The sequence below is a fragment of the Pararge aegeria genome, chromosome 16, assembly GCF_905163445.1.
Source record: "Pararge aegeria chromosome 16, ilParAegt1.1, whole genome shotgun sequence".
Classification (NCBI taxonomy): Eukaryota; Metazoa; Arthropoda; class Insecta; order Lepidoptera; family Nymphalidae; genus Pararge; species Pararge aegeria.
Window position 1 is genome coordinate 15,265,545 of NC_053195.1, and position 19,783 is coordinate 15,285,327.

The 19,783-nt window shown below is 34.8% G+C and overlaps 1 protein-coding gene across 2 annotated transcripts in view; it reads left to right on the forward strand.

Moving 5' to 3' along the window:
- Positions 1-11,548, forward strand: part of LOC120630252 (calcium-transporting ATPase type 2C member 1) — a 52,576-nt gene extending 41,028 nt beyond the window's left edge. The window contains exons 12-19 of one of the 2 annotated variants that reach the window (XM_039899407.1): positions 925-1,022; positions 1,377-1,464; positions 2,114-2,243; positions 4,546-4,715; positions 5,674-5,837; positions 6,753-6,886; positions 8,140-8,243; positions 8,658-8,794. In XM_039899407.1, the coding sequence (XP_039755341.1) occupies positions 925-1,022; positions 1,377-1,464; positions 2,114-2,243; positions 4,546-4,715; positions 5,674-5,837; positions 6,753-6,886; positions 8,140-8,243; positions 8,658-8,794 (1,025 nt within the window). Of the gene's footprint in view, positions 1-924; positions 1,023-1,376; positions 1,465-2,113; positions 2,244-4,545; positions 4,716-5,673; positions 5,838-6,752; positions 6,887-8,139; positions 8,244-8,657 lie in introns of both variants that reach the window. The other variant, XM_039899406.1, reaches the window with a different exon arrangement.
- Positions 11,549-19,783: the final 8,235 nt, after the last annotated feature.

The following is a 19,783-nucleotide window of genomic DNA, read 5'->3' on the forward strand; positions in this document are numbered from 1 at the left end:
TAACAGAGTTGTCATAAGTAAACAAAATGGAAAAATAAATATGCTTCATTATATTTTTCCATTTTGTTGTCTTAATGAAATATACTTTTTCCCCCCGTCAAATTTATTCCGTAATTCGGTTACACGTTGTATATTTTCAGATTGGTCCCATAGAAATTTCATCAAAATCGACTTAATAGGTTTGGTTTCACTCTGTGACCCCCTACGTCTGTACACCTCGTAGGGGTGTCACAGAGTACCAAGACGCGCTTTTTCGATCTCCCCTCCTTCGATCCATACAATCGAATCCAACGTCCATCGGTGCTACGAGCTATGGACTTTGGGCGATGGAGAGAGCTATGCTTGGTATACACCTACGTAATCACATCTCAAAAGAGGAGATCCGTAGAAGAACTAGGCTTAGCGACATAGCTCAACGAGTCGCGATGCTGAAGTGGCAATGAGTGGGGCAAATAGTTTGGGGAACCGATGATCAGTGTTTGTGTGTTTATCTGTATATTATAAGTATCTATGTATATTTTATATAAATATTCATCAATTCGCGAAACATGTTTCAGTTCTTAGTGCCCATAACAGAAAATACGCTTACTTTGGGGCTAGATGGCGATGTGTGTATCGTTATAATATATTTATTATTGATGTGTAACATCTATAGGCGGAGGGAAAACCTGATGGCGACGCTACGTCACGCCATGTTTGAACTTTTATAAAATAAAACATAAAAATGAATACTACTTTTGTAATAAACAGTCATTATTAACCGACTTGCAAAAAGAAGAGGTTGTATTTTATTATTTTATTGGTGGAACTAATTTGTAATGCTTTATCTTTTCATCATGCTTTATCAAAACAATTTCTATGTTTCAAATCTGCCAGGCGTCCCGTGCTCACCCATTTTATATACTGCATGTTTGTTTTTACCAGCACAAATGGTGGGACTGGACGTGCTTCACTCTCAGTCTTTATCGGGTGACCAACTAGACGGTATGTCGGACGACGAATTGGATGCGATTATCGATACGGTGAGTGTAGGCTCTACCGATATTTAATGTTAGTTTCAACTCTGTCATTATATTTGACGGCCGACTGGCGCAGTGGGCAGCGACCCTGCTTTCTGAAACCAAGGCCGTGGGTTCGATTCCCACAACTGGAAAATGTTTGTGTGATGAGCATTAAGTGTTTTTCAGTGTCTGGGTGTTTATATGTATTTTCTAAGTATTTATGTATATATAATTCAGAAAAATATTCATCAGTCATCTTAGTACCCATAACACAAGCTACGCTTACTTTGGGGCTAGGTGGCGATGTGTGTATTGTCGTAGTATATTTATTTATTTATTATTATTATTTATTTAACCTTCATTTTTTTATTTCAGGTGACAGTTTTCTACCGGGTTACACCTAAACACAAACTGTCGATAGTCAAATCACTTCAGAGGCTTGGCAATATTGTTGGGATGACAGGTGAGCTAACCTCCTTGAGTTATAACTATGAATAAACGTGTTTTGTTTCTTTTAATTCCAATAATTGATAATAGTGAAAAACAAAAAGATCTTATAGGAAAAAGACGGAATAGTACTCGCGTTCTTAGTTGTTTTTTTCTCGCTCACTTGTTCTCTTCTCTCATACTCCTTACGTAGGTGATCTCTTTCACTGCTACCAAAAATATGTTGGAGTTGAGCTAGAATCCACAGACGACCTAATTGGAATAATTAGGAATAGTACTTGAGTTCTCAGTTGTTCCTTTCTCGCTCTCTAGTTCTCTTCTTTCATATTCTTCTATTAGGCGATCGCTATCACAACTACAAAAAATATGTTGACGTTAAGCTAGATTCCACCGATGATCTTATTGAAATGGGACGAAATAATACTTGTGTTCTCAGTTGTTTCTTTCTCACTCTCTAGTTCTCTTCTTTCATACTCCTTACGGTTTCGATGCTTAGGCAACAGCGTTAGCTCACTGCCTTCTTTTATACCCAAGTTATATAGAACAGAAGGAGTTCACTTTTTATCACTACCGTATCATATGTTTATAACTTTGGGACAGCTATGTAACTGGTTAGAAAATATTCCCCCTTAATTTAACTTTGTTTCCATTTAATGTGATTATAGGCGATGGCGTTAACGATGGAGTAGCGTTAAAACGCGCGGACATCGGTATAGCAATGGGACGCAACGGCACCGATGTGTGTAAAGAGGCCGCTGATATGATCCTTGTGGACGACGACTTCGCTACTATTATGTGAGTATTTCATAATCTACAACGTAGATTTCGTGTTAACGCACATATTTTACAAACAAGCTATAGTATCAACACAGTCACACCCACTCACATAAGCAAGACACACCACTCGATCGTTTTATATACTTTTCTTTTTGCTCTTCTGCTTTCTGTCTCCACAACATATAAGTCAAAGTCAAAGTCAAATATTTCTTTATTAAAATTGTAACATAGATGGCACTTTTGATGCGTACATTACATGTAAAATATGACAAAAAGGTGAGTTGATTGATTGCTACGAGGGTCTAAGAAGAAGTCCACAACAAACTTAGCCTATTTTTTTTATATCGCAATCTCATTCAGTCATTTAAAACTATTTAAGAACCTGGTTAGAGCAATAAATTACATCCAAGCATTTTTATCTTTGACGTAGTCCTTAATACATATACAGGATGTTTGGTGCATCGTGTGCCAAATCGAATCTGATGATTGGAGGGGTCTTTGGCTATCTCTTCAGCCCTCGTAAAAAAATCTTGCTCAAACGGTTTTTTTTATACTGATTTTAAATTGTTTTTTTAAAAATTGTAAAAATTCTACATTTAAATTTTAATAAAAAATAAAGTTGTTAAGTATTAATTAATTTTCTTTTTAATCTTTAATTTGTAACGTTTTACGCTTCTTTTGAAACTAGAATTACACGCCAGCAACATCTAGTTTTTGTTTTACAGCCCCGCAAAGTTTTTTTTACGTAAAAAAATAAGCTTGAACGTCAACTTTCGGTTTTAATAAAAAAAAAACTAAAAGTGATCATGTTCTTCCAATTTTTTTAAAACATCTCTGGACTGTCCCCTTTCTAATGGTGTGCAATATGCCATGAAAAGTAATTAGTAACATCACTAATTTTCAAATTTTCTAAACTTGGTCGCAATTTTCTAATATTCAACAGGTGAAAGAAAAACAAGGGTTTGCGTAAATAACACTCACAATTCACAAGGCAGATGACATTTTCTGTCTCTTTCATAAAGTTATACGCCCGTTGTTCGTTTAAACAGGCAAAAATAGTTTTTTCACTCTAGTGAAGCGAAATCTATCTTCTATTCCTTTCTTGCATAGTGCAAACCTATTTTATGTCTGGGGACGTGCCAAAGAGCTAGTATACGCCACAGAAGTCCCAACGAGGGAGGTACTAATACAACGCATAGAAGCGGCCTTCGGTACAATTAAGAACGAAATACGGCTTCGGACTACAACTGTAACAATACGTCAAAGATGTCGGGCCTGCATTCGAAACAGGGGTGAACAATTTGAGCAGAATTTGTAAAAATTATGAAATAAATGTTTCAAATGCAATGTATTATTTTTATTTCAAGTAAAACCTACGAAATTTAAAAATTTTACCTGCTTGTGAGTTTTATTTACGCAAAAACTTGTTTTTCTTTCATCTGTTGAATATTAGAAAATTGTGACTAAGTTTAGAAAATTTGAAAATTAGTGATGTTACTAATTACTTTTCATGGCATATTGCACACCATTAGAAAGGGGACAGTCCAGAGATGTTTTAAAAAAATTGGAAGAACATGATCACTTTTAGTTTTTTTTTTATTAAAACCGAAAGTTGACGTTCAAGCTTATTTTTTTACGTAAAAAAAACTTTGCGGGGCTGTAAAACAAAAACTAGATGTTGCTGGCGTGTAATTCTAGTTTCAAAAGAAGCGTAAAACGTTACAAATTAAAGATTAAAAAGAAAATTAATTAATACTTAACAACTTTATTTTTTATTAAAATTTAAATGTAGAATTTTTACAATTTTTAAAAAAACAATTTAAAATCAGTATAAAAAAAACCGTTTGAGCAAGATTTTTTTACGAGGGCTGAAGAGATAGCCAAAGACCCCTCCAATCATCAGATTCGATTTGGCACACGATGCACCAAACATCCGGTATTATTTATTGCGTAAGAAACTCATTAAACGTTTTTTTTAAATCAATAACTCCATTTTGGAGTCAATTGTTTGACTGAGTGGGGGCTGTATAAAAATCGAGCTCGAGAGTCTCTAACGGGGCTTGGAAAGACTATATCAACAATTTTATATCAGAAATAAAGGTGTAAGTATAAACACTAGAGTAAGCAATATCGTAAACGGTGGAACGGTGACCCTAAATAGTTGAAAACAGCCTTGGTAAACCGTTCACTAGGTAGTTATCAAACACATCACTCGACGCCACTGTGCAAAAGGAGCACAAGCCTGGAATATGAAAATCCCTATAGAACACGAAGTCCTTAATCCGTTATACAGGAGTTCATTATTATTCGTCTATTGCAGCTCTGCAATCGAGGAGGGCAAGTGCATATTCTACAACATCCGCAACTTCGTGCGCTTCCAACTGTCTACGTCTATCGCGGCACTGTCGCTCATCGCGCTCGCCACTCTCATGGGTGTGCCCAACCCGCTCAACGCGATGCAGATACTGTGGATCAACATCATAATGGACGGTGAGTTATAATCCTATTATAATCCTCAATAACAACCTCGCCACCTCGTGCTCTTCCAACTGTCCACGTCTATCGCGGCGCTGTCTCTAATGACGCTCATTACGCTCATGAAAGCGTCCAACCCGCTCAACGCAATGCAGATACTATGGATCAACATCATAATGGACGGTGAGTTACAGTCCTATTATAACGCACAGTAAAATCCGCAATTTCCTGAGCTCAATGCTGTCCGCGTCTATTGCGGCGCTGTCACGTCTGGCTTGATACGCTCAAGAGCGTGCCAACCCAGATGTTATTTAAGTACTTGTTGCCCGCGAATTCGATATATGTGTATGCATATGTTATTCGTCTATTATTATCTGACCCCTGAACTATTACGATAAAAAATCATGTTTATATGTAAAAAAACAAAACGAATTTGTCCCACGGGAACCTTACATTTTGCCGGGATAATAATAAACTATGACCGTAAATCGATTTGCATTGGCGGCACATTTTTATCAGTAGGTAGTCATACCATCAGAAAAGACCACAGAAAATTATGATATTTAAAATAGGAATCAAACCCGGGACCACCCACTTAGACCGCATTGCGCCAGGGAGGTCGTCAAAGGTGTTAATAAAAATGTTCTTTGAAACAGAATATAATCTTTTATTTGAGAAAAAAAAACAACACACAGGAATCAATATATAGAGTGCACGCTACATAAAAACATATCAATGAGAACATAAACAGTAAAAAAAATGGAAAGATCTTAAAATTAGGTAACTAAATAAATAAGCTAAAAACAAACAAATATTATTCTATGTTGGAGGTGACATATCTGTGGTGTTGTTTCTCCCAAACAGAGTATCGCGTTATGCTGTAGCAGTGACCAGCTACAGCGCTCGTTTTCAGGCGATCTTTCGACACCCCGTACAAAAAACATACACTTCATCAGATTACGTGTGGCTCTAGGTCCGCCAGCGCAATCCCTGGGCGTGGAGCCAGTAGACCACGAGGTGCTCCGCCGAAGGCCGCGCGACACTAAGCGACGCATAATCTCCAGGTCATTGCTGCTCTCCGTACTCCTGTCCGCTGCCATCATCATCACTGGCACGCTCTGGGTTTTCAATAGAGAGGTAAGGTTATTTGCTAGCTGTGTAGAAATTCAAATTCAAAAATACAAATGTAAAAATTCAAATTAAAAAATTCAAATGTAAAAATTCAAATAAAAAAAAAATTCAAATTTAAAAATTCACATGAAAAAATTCATAAATTCTAATTTAAAAATTCTCAAAGCACTAAAAAAGTCGAGGTGCGTGCCGGGAATATAACTTTGTCCTTCCATATTTTTGAAGTTATACGTTAGGAAAAAATCAGGCGCGCGCACATGGTTACAGGATGAAGGTAGTTGCGAAACCATAACTTGGTTTTGGTATTGGAATACATCCGATATCACTCGGTTTCTGCAATCGCATCCGTCCGACAGCTCACTTTTTACGATGCGGCGCACACCGTCACAAAAAACCGGCAACCTGAAGTTAGATATAAGTTTGACAGTGTACACTTTCAATTTTTAAAGTATTTTTAGTTAAATTAGGGCTCAATCCGGAGATTTAATTGATTCAATTATACAAAAATCTCAAATTTTAATGTTCAATGAAACTTGGTGGCTCCTAATGAGAAAACTAGATAATGCGTTATAATAAAACTTTCAATGTATTAAATACCTTTTTTTCTATTGTTTGTGTCGTTTGGGGGCGTCCATAAATTACGTGAGGTGTTTTTTTTAAATTTCTGACCCTTCCTTCTCCCTGGTAAATCCCCAATCTCACGTGAGATTTTCCAAAATGAGGGGTTTCTTATGTAAACGCGTTGTATTGTTATTGTACAAAGACCAATGGACAAAAATAGTATTTTTTTTGTTTCAATCAGAAAAAAATATTACGTGGTATTTGGAGGCCCCCCATCCCCCTCTTAAACATCTCACGTATTTTATGAACGCCCCCTTTTCTCTACATACGTAGAATAATCCGTAACATATTATTTTTCAGATGTCAGACAACAAGATAACTCCACGTGATACAACAATGACGTTCACCTGCTTCGTTCTCTTCGACATGTTCAACGCGCTGTCGTGTCGCTCGCAGACCAAGTCCGTGTTCCAAGTCGGATTCTTCTCTAATAAGTAAGTTTTTGCACTCGAAATTGTAGACGAGTACATATACCTAGACACACGATCCAGTTAGGTAGGTCCAATTTTGAGAAAGAGGTGAACCGCCGAATCCAACTCGGATGGGCAGCGTTCGGGAAACTTTGACCTCGAAACTATGGACCTCATAAGAAGGCTCAGAATCACTCAGCGGGCGATGGAAAGAGCAATGTTGGGAGTATCTCTACGTGATCAAATCAGAAAGCTCAGCGAGATGCGAAGCTGAAGTGGAAATGGCACATAGCTCGGAGAACCGATGGAGGTTGGGGTTCCAAGGTTTTGGAATGGCGACCCCGCACTGGTAAACGCAGCATTGGTCGGCCCCCAACGAGGTAGACAGACGACATCAAACGAATCGCTGGGAGCCGCTGGAAACAAGCGGCCCAGGACTGTGGATTTTGGAACTCTCTACACAAGACCTATGTCCAGCAGTGGACTAATCGGTTAATGTGATGAAGTAAGTTCTTCTTCTCTAAATCTCTCATCATATCAACCCATTACTGGCCCACTACAGGGCATGCAGGTTTCCTCACGACATTTTCCTGGCAATTTAAAATGTACATTTTACTGATTGATATCAAAAAATCAGCAAAACAATAATAACATTGCATATTTTTTTACTAAAGAATTACTCGTTCTTCAGTGATGCATATTTTTGGTATATTTAGTATAGTATTATTCCGTTTGGTAGGTAATAATAATAAGTTTTTTTCAAACTGTTACACAGTAATTTAAAAATAGTACAAAATAACGCTAACATAAGGTAATATTGTGTATCATGAGTCCCAAATTCGATAATACTGCTATAGTGCAAGACTGAGTCGCAGTTATTATCGCCCATCTCCGGAGCGAGAACCATACCTAAAAACCTTTTAAATTAATTCAATTGAATGCATTGATAAACTCTATTTTGTTTTAATTTAATTATTTTTTCTTATATTTACATAAATACATCCATAAGAATTAATATGTAGCAATGATCAACAATGATCTCACGTTGTTTCCTATATATGAGAAAAATAGTCTTAACACCTAACTGCAATTCAAGTCACATAGGAAGATACACGCCGATCGGCGTGGCTTATATTTCTTATTATTTTATACATAATAAACGTAAGTAGGGAGTATTTATTAAAATGTTGGTCCTTCGAGCCGGATCTAATTTTTTGAATAACTTTTTACAGTTTTTGTGTACGATTGTCTGTAATGTTAGTTATGTTATTCAACAGGATGTTCCTGATAGCCGTAACGCTTAGCCTGGTGGGACAGATGCTGGTGATCTACTTCCCGCCGCTGCAGCGAGTGTTTCAAACTGAAGCTCTCACTGGACATGGTACGTTATACGGACATGGATTTATATTTATTACTGTAATAACATAATGGTAGTAACAAAGAATTGGTAAAATATTGTATTTATCGAATGATATATGAAAGATGATGTTTCATCTATTATGAAACACATTCACATTCATTTCATTCATTTCATAACACAAGCTACGCTTACTTTGTGACTAGATGGCGGTGTGTGTATTGTCGTAGTATATTTATGTATTTATTTATTTATTATTTAAGTGTTGTCTGCTAGAGATTGCTTTTGTAATAAGGCCGCCTTTTCACACAACTGTATATATGTATTTTTCTTGTGTGCTTCTGTGATGCTGTATGTGCAATAAAATTTTCAAAATAAATGCAAAACAGTGCGTCAGATATAGCAATACTTTCTAAAACAGTATATTTTTTTTTTCAGATCTCATATTCCTAGTCTGTCTCACATCGAGCGTATTCATAGTTAGCGAATTCAAAAAACTGGTTGAGCGTACACTGAAGAAGCGCACCCTTGGTACCTTCTCGACGAAGGCCCACGACGCTTTGGACTTTGTATGACACGAGTCCGACAGGAAAACGCAGTAGACGGCGCGACTTGTCGCTGTGACGTCACAGAACATGACAGTGGAATTCACTGTGTCACCAGCCAGCATGACACCAGTACAAACTGCAGAGACCAAAGTGACTACAAAGTCTCAGAAACGGGACACAGTGAAAACCACCATGTCGAAGGACAACATAACACAAGAGAACACTGCAGAGTGAATAGTGACGTTTACAAAGTTTTGAACAACACAGAAATGGAACACAGTGAAAATGTGAGCGGGCAAGTGAAAGTGACACAGTGTTTCTGTGAAGGAATTGGGAACAGCGTGTCTCAAGTGAGCACTCGAAGTGAGGAAAGTGAGTTTAGTCAAAACTGTCAGTGTAGTGATAGACGGGCACCGTTTGTTATTTATGATGGCAAAATCGATATTCCTATTCGTTTGTAATCTATATTCTGTATTTGCAGAGTAATAATAAGGTAATGTTGTCATCACATTCCTCAAGGCTGTAACTCAGGCGTCCTTTCTCATAGGAGGTCTGGTCTGGTCAAGTTATGTGCTGTAACCGACCTATAAACCAGCCCACCCAATAACCTAATTATCTATCTTGTATTGAGGCTCGCTTCAGCGGATGCACTGCGACCCTCCAGGATCTTTTGTGCTCGCCCCGTCCTTGTATCCCACCCTAAATAGCTTCAAATATCCACTCTAAGAGTTTGATTGAAGCTTTTAGGTTGGAGGCACAGTAGGATTACTGTGGTTGTGGATAGGCCTATTTAAATGTATTACTGTCGATCACTTGCAAATTGCAACAGTATGTCTGCAATTGGGCATTATTGTTTGTGGAAATAAACCCTAGATTATTCCTTGTAAAGCCCTCTACCTGGCTGAAAAAGTCATATCTAAATGGTCATACCAAAGATGAGCTAAACTTTGCAGCAACTAAACGATAAGCAAATTTTAACACACAGAAACAATTTTACTGTGTTTGGTTATATAAAGATGAAAAATATCAAAATTGGTCCAGTTCCAAGTCAAATAATTCTTTATTCAAATAGGCACATAAATGTCACTTTTGATGTGTACATAACATGTAAAATAGGGCATACAAGTGAGTTGAGAGCGATATCTAAATTGGTCAACTTAAAACTAAAGCTACAAGGGTCCCAGTTGTTTAGGAGTTCAGTAATATACAGAACTAACGTACATGAGAATTATATTATGTTTAAATATGTATTAAGAAACCTTATTATTATTCTGTATACTACAATTCCCTTTCTATGATATTTGCATGCTTACTATCGTAGTTATCACAGAGTAAAATGTACCTAATCGTTCTTTTTATACAGTTTAAGTTTGTTCATCTGTCAACACCCGGATATTTTCGAAAAAAAAATCAGTAGCACAATCAGTTTACAAGTTTAAATACAGGAAAGTTAGGTGTATTTTACTTTAATGTTAGTGTTTATGCTTGATACTCATAATTAGGGTATGGAATACCAGTTGTGTTGTGTTGTCTCAGTATTTATTAATAATATTTATAGTTTTAAATTGATTTCATTTGTAACGTAAGTGTAGTATTTTGTGTAGTTTAATGTTTACGCTTATATTCGTGTCTTTGGGTATTTATTAACATTTTTATTTTATCATGATCTATATATACCAGGGGTACATAGAACCAGTAGCAGCTGTGGCGTACATAGAGGGTATGCACAGGGTATGCAGATGATATAAAACAAAGAAAATCTCCAGTACAAGTTATAAAAAACTCAAGGATGAGCATTGTTATTAAAATTCTACTCTTTAAGTATTTATAACTCGTACGCCACTGGTGACCAAAAAGGATTTGGCGTTTATTTCCGGTATTCATGCATTGCCTGACAACATGAACATGACAAAAATTGTTACACTGGTGTATGGGGTTTTCCACGAGAGTGGCAATTTGATAGGTCAAATGATAAACCTCTCCCCGTTACAGATTATAAAAAAAAATCATTAGGCAGTGCTTTTGTGCATGTGCGACGTCATTTGAACTCTCAGTATTTAAATAAAAAATGCGTAGTGTGGAATCAGCATTAAATGCATTTTTTTGAGTATTTCTTTTTTGTAGGATATTTTATGTAATATATTAATATTAATGAATTTGTCAACCCCGTAGGCCTAACAGTAGGTAGGTCGTAGGTCGTTTGCAATGTAACATCTTCAAAGCCTATTAAGTTAAGCACAATCAAACCTATCATAAAAAAAATTAGAACTTGTGTAAAATTAATTTGCTAAAGTTATTTTGCTTGTAAAAATAAATATATGTTTTTTAGAGTTTTAACATCAATAACAATTAACATGCTAAGACAAAAATTCGCATGTTAATGCTAATAAAATAAACAGCAATAATTACTATCGCCCCAGTACTTCTGGACATCTCACCAGTGTCATAGATTTAGATATATTTTTTCGAATAAACCTATTTAGTCTTATTTAACACTCCTAATAAAATAATATATGAAAGGTGTTTTAAATTTAACTACCTATGTATATTGAATAATTATAATATAACATTTAAAGTTATAGAAAACAGTTGTTTGACATGTTACATACAATAATATAACATTTTTAATGAAATAAGTATTTCTTTCTCCTTAAACTATAGCCACACTCGTAAGCTAGTAAAAAATTTAGACTTGTTATATTATATGACACATTTGTAATGCTAGGACTTGTTATGCATAACATGTTAAATGTACTGAATAAAATGAAATTTAGTTGTAATTGTATGCTTTTTATTTAAATTTATATCAGGTGTTAATACCATCACCCAATGTACAATGTTTTTACGTGTCACGTGCAATAAGTGACCAATGGGAATCTTTCGAAATTACATTATTAAAAATATTCATCAGTCATCTTAGTATCCATAACACAAGCTACGCTTACTTTGGGGCTAGATGACGATGTGCATATTGTCGTACTATATTTATTTATTATTTATTTATTTATAATATATTATGAAAATTAAGCTTTTTTTGCTATACTCCGCGAACAGCTTAACAATAAATCATTGTAAAGCCAACATCTCCTGAGGATGCTCTGGTTTCGGAGCGAAACGTGCGTAGAGGGTACATTGCTGAGGATCTGTTTGGTGTGTGATAAATTACACCGTACAGATACTCCTGTTTGCGGAGTATAGCAAATTAAGCTAATATATTATGGATTTCCGCAAAGTAACTATTCACTTAATTGACAGTTTTAAAAGTAGCGCTGTTCTTTTCATAATGCTTTGCAATGAGTAGGATAGCATTATTTTTAGACTAAATCTATTTAGTTTTGAGATTTATGGACAACAAGGACACAAATCTCTGGCCTACACTGCGTAGGAGAGAGATGTTGTGGGATATATTTGTGAATATGAGTTTCTAGATTTCTTTCTATCCTAGATTATATATCTATCTATCGAAAGGTTGGCTTGGAGTAAGATATTGTGTGGGCTGTGATAAGGGTTAGACTTAAAGATGGACTGTACCTTCTGTCTCTTATTAAATAATTTGATAACTCTTAAACTTTTACTTAGTTATTTATTAAATAGGATATTAGAAAAGTATCTATAATAGACTAATAAGAAAATATTTGGTAGATATTTTATTAATATACGTCGTTTCATTTAGACCATCAAACATGTATTTAATAATATCGTTAATGTTTCTGAAACATTAATATATGTGTATAGATTTTTCCCTGTATCGCTGTAGCATAGTTTCATCAATCAACTCACATGCTCTTGAACTTCTTGATTATGCCCTTGTGCATAAAAGTAATATAGTAAACAAAATCTGATAACAAAAGAAAAATGTTATTTTTATTTCATTTTAATAATTCGGACCCGTATATATATCTCGTAAGATACTGTAAATATGCGAGAAAGATGAAAGATGCACTTAAAATTAAATAAACTATTTGCGGTAAAAGTAGAGTGCTTTAAACCTCGATTATGATCCAATTCTTAAACTTTTATCTCTTAAAACTCTCTGATAAAATAACCAGTGTCATGCAAGTCCCACGACATGTTTTCTACCACTTTATTTATGTAATTAAAAAAGGTAACCGAAACATTTGTTTCATATTGTAGAAACATCTACAATATTGTATAGTTGTATTTAAACTTTAAACTAAACTTGTATACTATTAAATTTGTGTCTTTAAGTTTAAGTACATTAGTCAAAGAAATGGTACGGCATAATAATTATAATTATTAGTATCTGTTATTTTATAATATTTTATTTATAAAGTTAGTACATAATATAATCTAAACAATATGTTTACTTTCCTAAATAAATTTATTGCATATTAAATATTTATTTATCTATTCAAATCCACATCTTTAACCAGTTCATAGTTAGTTGTTCGTTCGCACTTAATAGAATGTTGATAAAATAAATTTTTGTTTGTATGTCTAGCTTTAAAAATAATTAAAATCACGTTATCCTAAAAGAAATTAATTGTATGATTAAGAAATATGAGCATTTCAAATTGTATGTAGGGTCATCTTTTTTTCCCTTTTTCGAAACAGATATTACATCCATACATTTGTATGGAGTTTTACTGTCATTTTACCAAAATCACCAACAGCAATGCTTATTTTAGCATGAATTTGTCGTCAGAATTCGCATTCACTGTAAAAATATTTTGAAATAATGTAATGAGCTGAAAGCCTATTTTATGATGTGTAAAATAAATAAAATGGATGAACTTCTACTATTCGAATAAATGTTATTATTATTAACGGTTATTATAATGCATGCCGCATGATATATTATTTGTAATTTATATAGAATATAAATGTAAAAGATTCGAATATTAATTATTATTAAAAGATATAATGTAAAATGAATAACTCACATATATCCTTTAGAATGAAAAACATTAAAAAAATGGATTATACCTTAATTACGAGTCACTTTTATGTATATATTTTATAAGTATCTAATTCTAATATTACGATGAACTCATCTCTGTGGGTACCTATTTAAAAACCTACTATGAATTCACAAAATGTATTGAATACAGTATTTAAACAACATGACATAAAATGTTCATGTTATTTGTTGGTTTATATCATTTTACAATGAATAATTTAGCAAAAGTAGGTACAGCTTTTGTGCTCTACATATGGTGCGCATATTTATGATTGCAAATCAATCGCTTTCCAATAGTTTTTGAGGTACCCACCTTATTTTTCATGCGTGCTTCATATTTGGTGCGCATACTTGCAAACAAGTCGTTTTTCGATATTTGTATCATACAAGTATAGAGATAGTCACCAAAAAAAACTCCACACATGCGTGCGGCACGTATAGTGCAAAACGCTTACAACTTGAATGTAGTGTAAACATATGCACGTTTTCTCATTAGTTAGAATAAATAATATCACAACTAAGTTGTATCAACATATTGCCTTCTTATTGTTAAAACTTATAAAAGAACCCTTAGGGGTGGTGATTTTAACCACAAAAATAAATTCGTTACATAGTACGACACATTTTCAGGTTTAACTTATTCAAATTACGGCCAGGACTTGTGTCCTGTATAACTTGCGCCATTAAAGGCAGCCGATGTCATGCTATCTCACTCGCACAACATACGGGCATATTGTCGCGAAAGAGATAGAATGACATCGGTCGGCTTTTATAAATCTATTCTTTATTGGCACCATAGTAATCTTTATAACAAGCACTAGAAATGTCACTTAGCACTTTGAAGAGAAAACATTTGTCGCTGAACGATGGCTCTCAGCAGCCGTATCACTAGATGTTCGGGGTGGAAATACTATGCGCTAGGATGCATACATTTCTGTTTTTCACAACGGCATGTATAGTTGCTTCAGAGCGTAAGAGGCAATGTAGTTTAATAATTACAGTAGAGTCGCTAACTTTATAAATGTTTTTCTAATATCAAATAACAATTGTTGTGCTCTGAGTCACGTTCGCGGCAGATACACAACACAACATTTCTAGTGTCTTGTTATTTAAGGTTTGATATGGGTTATATATATGCACGTTTGTGATTATGCTGCTGATATTACTGTCTTATATAGCTACTATTGTGAAGAAAATAAAGCATTTCTGAGACATCAATAGGCAATTTAAATACTTAAATAAAAAACACTAGTGAATATTCTAAGCTAGTTATAGAAATATCATTAAGCTGATCGCCCATTTATAAGCACGAACGCATATCCATCCAAATGTCTGTCAATTTCACTACTGCGCTGGGTATAGGCCTCCCCTCGTAAGAGAAGTAATAACTAGCCTTTGTCTACGTTTTTTGTCTAGTACTAAAATAACCTTCGCATACTATATCGACTCGACACATATTCAACTCAAATTTAAGCTTGACTAGACTTTTATGTTCCATGGCGGAATTCCATGATAAATTATTACAATTCAGGAGCAACCAAAAAGCAGGAGAATCTGTTTGGTGTAATTTATAAATCTTTATATTCCACATCAAACAGGCCGGCTCTTTACGTACGTATTTCTTCGTCACCGGAGCATCCTCAGATGATACAATTGCCATAAGTCAATTCAATTCAAATAGATTTTTGGTGTTTTTCGCGGATAGTAGCAAATTTAGCTCGAATTTTACTATGACTGATAGCATTTTTAAAACCATTGAAAAGTTTGCTTTATAATACCTGACATAAACTTCAAATTCCATTGCTTGAATTTCAGTTGAGCCAGTCTTGATCCGATATGATGCGTGAAGGCCATAAAGCAAGAGTGGATCAAACTAGATATCTGCCAAACCCCCAGGGCCTCATCTTTGCTTTCCATTCCGTTAATAGTTGAGCACGAGCATTCTTGGTTGAAAAAATGTGCGGTTAGCTTAATGTATGCTGCAGACCAAGCCAAGTAGATTGCCTCATGTTTCGGGTACGAATAACAAAAAAATATATGATTTTTTTTTATATTTACATACATAGAAAAAAACAAACCCCCGTTAACCCGCTACCATCTTAGATTATGCAGTCTTAAGATCACTTAGGTAACTTCACTTTTCGACCTGAATAAATTCCCAAGGGTTTATAGGAACATTCGTAGTTTTTTATTATAGTGTTTTACACTACACTTGGAGCAAATATCTATCTTTATATAAATGCATTAAAAAAAATTATGAATTCGTGTTTTTACACCAAACCTCGGTAAGGTTGTGTCAGATTGTGACAGCTCGTCCAGAGTAGTACTGCCAACATGCAAAAAAAATATATGCCTTTTTATCAACTGCTTATAATATTTCATATTACCTCCCGAGTGTTGGTAGTAAATAACACTTTATTAAAAAATAAATATTATGTCAATCTATTGTGCCGTGTACGGTTGTCACTACCCCTCCACTTTCCGCAGGTGTAGTACGCATCTAAACGGAATAGCGCAGCACCGTCCTCCGTGCTACTACTATAACAAACCCGTCTATCATCTACTACCATCTACTGCGATTACAAACCCGTCTACCCAGCGTGGTGATTATGGGCAAAACCTACAGTTGGTAGAGGCCTTTAGTCTATGGATGAAATATATGTCTATATTAGTGTATTAGGCTATGGATATTCTAAATTATAAATATTCTATTAAACGTGCGTGTGATCACGACGGGTATGCGAGCGGGAAGGGGGATTCCGATCCATGCGTTTAGTTGGCTTGGTTATGTATTACTTGCTAAGATCGTAGCGTTTGTCTCTCTATTGTTAAGATATCAGATATCTCTGTCATAGACAAGGGTCGGTTTTTCAATTGTCTCTATCCTCTGAGGAATTAATTTGACGCTATAAAACTTGTTATACGAGAAGTCTTTTTTTTTTGTTGAGGGGGGTAAATCTTCTTAAAAGATACCCGATTCGATACCGATTCGGGTTATGTGGTGATTTCTGCCCACTAAAAGCCCCTCGGTAGCCAGCCTCAGTACATATTACGAGAAGTCTACCAAATGATTAGATATTCATTAGTATAGAGATTGAAAAATCGGTCTGTAATATAAAAAAAGTTAAAATGTACGAGAAATGTTTACACAATTTAATTGGTACTTGTAGTATTTTATAAAGTTTGCATTTGTGTAATACTTTTTGGCAAAATAATTTAAAGCGTTACTGATTTGTCATGTCATAAGTGCTACTTAGTAAATACTTGATGGTTAAAACTTTTAACCATTAGTTAGTAATTACTAAAGCTACTGTTATACTTTTAACTTGACAGTACAACTCATATAAATTTATGAGGAACAGTTACATAGCTAGATCATTATCTCGTCCAACTGAGAATGCAGTTTTGTAGTGCAATAAAAAAAAAGTATGAGGTCTTGAGGATTTTTGAGGTCTGTGCTTCTGAGGGACGTCTGAAGCTTTATTCCTTATTAAGGAAAAATATATTTTCTAGGGAAATAATAACTACAAACTAAAATTAATATTTACAATAAATATAAGCCGTCTAACTGTTCACTTATGGTCATGGTACCCAAAATGCGCCAGCTATTGCCCCTTGGAATTGCTAGGCTTAGCCGTTGGGCTAAATAAGCGCCAGCTCTTGGGAAGGACGTCTGCTCCTTAATCGAAACAATACATTCCCTCGCCAACCAAAGAATAAGTTATAGCACGCCTAGACTATTACTTTATAGTTTATTTAGTTTTGATTTTGTGTAAATATTTTTTTTTTATGAAAAATAAGTTTTGGTGGGAATTTTTGAATTATTTTTTATGCAAAAGTATCATCAAATAATCTGTATAAAACGTTTAATAGTAATATTTGCTAAAAAAAAGTATTACATAAAGTGTAGACTCTTTTTTAAATCTTCATATATAAGTCTTTATTGTACTGTTTTCATATCTGTACTTACGTAAAATAATTAGGGAACATTGTGTGAGAATTATACATGTTAGAAATATAACTAATGCCGTTTTATTCCATCTCTTTTCTTACCTAAGGTCGATTTTCAAACACGCAGATCGCAAAAGGCCCCTATTGACATGTCCACTAAATAATGCATTGTACTAACCAACTTCCCAAAAAAAAAAAACTTTTTTCAAATACTGAGCTTAACAAGTTATATTTAATAAGAACTTTAACGTCCGATGGTTATTATATCTTTATATATATATTTCTTGTGTGCGTGTGTATGTCACTGAACTCCTAAACGGCCGGACTGATTTGAATGAATTTTTCGGTATGCGTTTGGGTGGCACCCTGTTTGGTTTAGATTCACAAATCAGCCCGACAGATGGCGCTGGGGTCCGCTAGTATTATATATTTTTGAAGATGATAAAACCGAGTTAACCACTCTCAGTGTGGGCAGTGGGTTCTGTTGGAGAAATGTCAACCTTCGGAAACATAAAAAAATATATTTCGTATATACGTATTCTTTGTACCTTCAAATCAAGAGTGAATAGGCATCTTCTAGGCAGGCGCACTCCACCTTAGGCAGCATCATCACTTACCATCAGGTGTGATTGCAGTCTAGCGCTCGTCTATAAACATTAAAAAAACTTAATTGTTGATTTCAACTAAATAGTGAGTCGTTTCAAAGATATGTTTATATTTTTTCCTGTCACTAAATTATATTAATCGACGCTTATCTATTTCAGTTCGTTCCCAAACTGTCACGTTACTTACTCATGTGAGTAAGAAATGTGAATGGCGAAGCCACAGATGAAAAAAATACTATTACTGTTTCTTTTTCATTTGCCATTACCATTCTTAGTTTTAAGTCTAAAGTAATAAGTGGTAACTGAGAAATGAAGTTGTGACATACAGACAAAATAGTGCAAGGGTTCTCGTTTTTACTAAAAATCCATACTACAAACTACACCCTTTCACGATTATAACAGTGTAAGTGTGTTTGTTTGTTGCCTATGTTCGGCTCAACCACTGTTACGATTCTGATGAAATTATGCACGGGGTATGCAGATGATATAAAATGAAGAAAATCTCAAGTAAGAGTCATAAAAAACTTAAGAATAGGTATTGTAAGAGTTATAAAAAGCCTACCTTTAGGTATTTATTAATCGTACTGGAGATTTTCTTCATTTTATATTATCTGCATACCCTGTGCATACCCTCTATTCACGCCACTGGGGACAGCTGACATCCCGGAAATGGAGATAGGATAGTTTTTATCCCGGGAAAATAAAAGGTAATGTAGTAAAGTAACATTTGTTATGTAGTATGTTACTTATGTTACTCAGGTTTTCCTCAACCGTTGAACTAATCTTAGCGTAATTTATATCAGCTACGTAAAAAATAACATAAAGCTACATAAGTATCAACTCTCAGAGCACTGGCGCACAAGTGGAAATAATATCCAAATAATATATGTCTAATAATAAACGGGGGTAAACTTCTCCTATTCTATGTTCCCGTACTTTAGCAATTAGCAGGTGGACACGTTAATCGGGGGATATAATTTTTATCTCCCGCTCGTGCTAGCCCTGCTGCTGGAGAAGACATTATTTTTTTAAAATCTGAGGTAGGATTTTAAAACGCACTGTGGTAGGATTTTAAGGATTCGTTACGTACGCACTATGCTCGAAATGCTCCAACATTTCGCGCGATCTCGTTTTTTAATAATATGATTGCTCAGCACCAACAAATTCATATATTTTATATAAGTTTAGCTAAGTTCCTAAATTATATTCAGACATTTGAACTAATATTTTTGTAATGCACATCTGTAACTGACTTAGTATACGTTTTGGCTAGCTGTTAGTATACTAAGGATATTCATAAATAAATAAATAATACTCTAGCGTTGCGGTACCATAAAAAACCCTATTTCATAGTAAGTAAGTACGAATACTTGAGGGAAATTACCTAAGCTCGCTTATCGCCTATAAAGAATGAACTAATACTTAATCACCGCAAGTCTCGGAACGTCGGATTCAAAATAACTTCTTGGGCAGGGGAATTACCCGCGACTTAGAACGCGATTGTTTTTTTTTAATTTTCTAGTTTTAAACCGATGATAA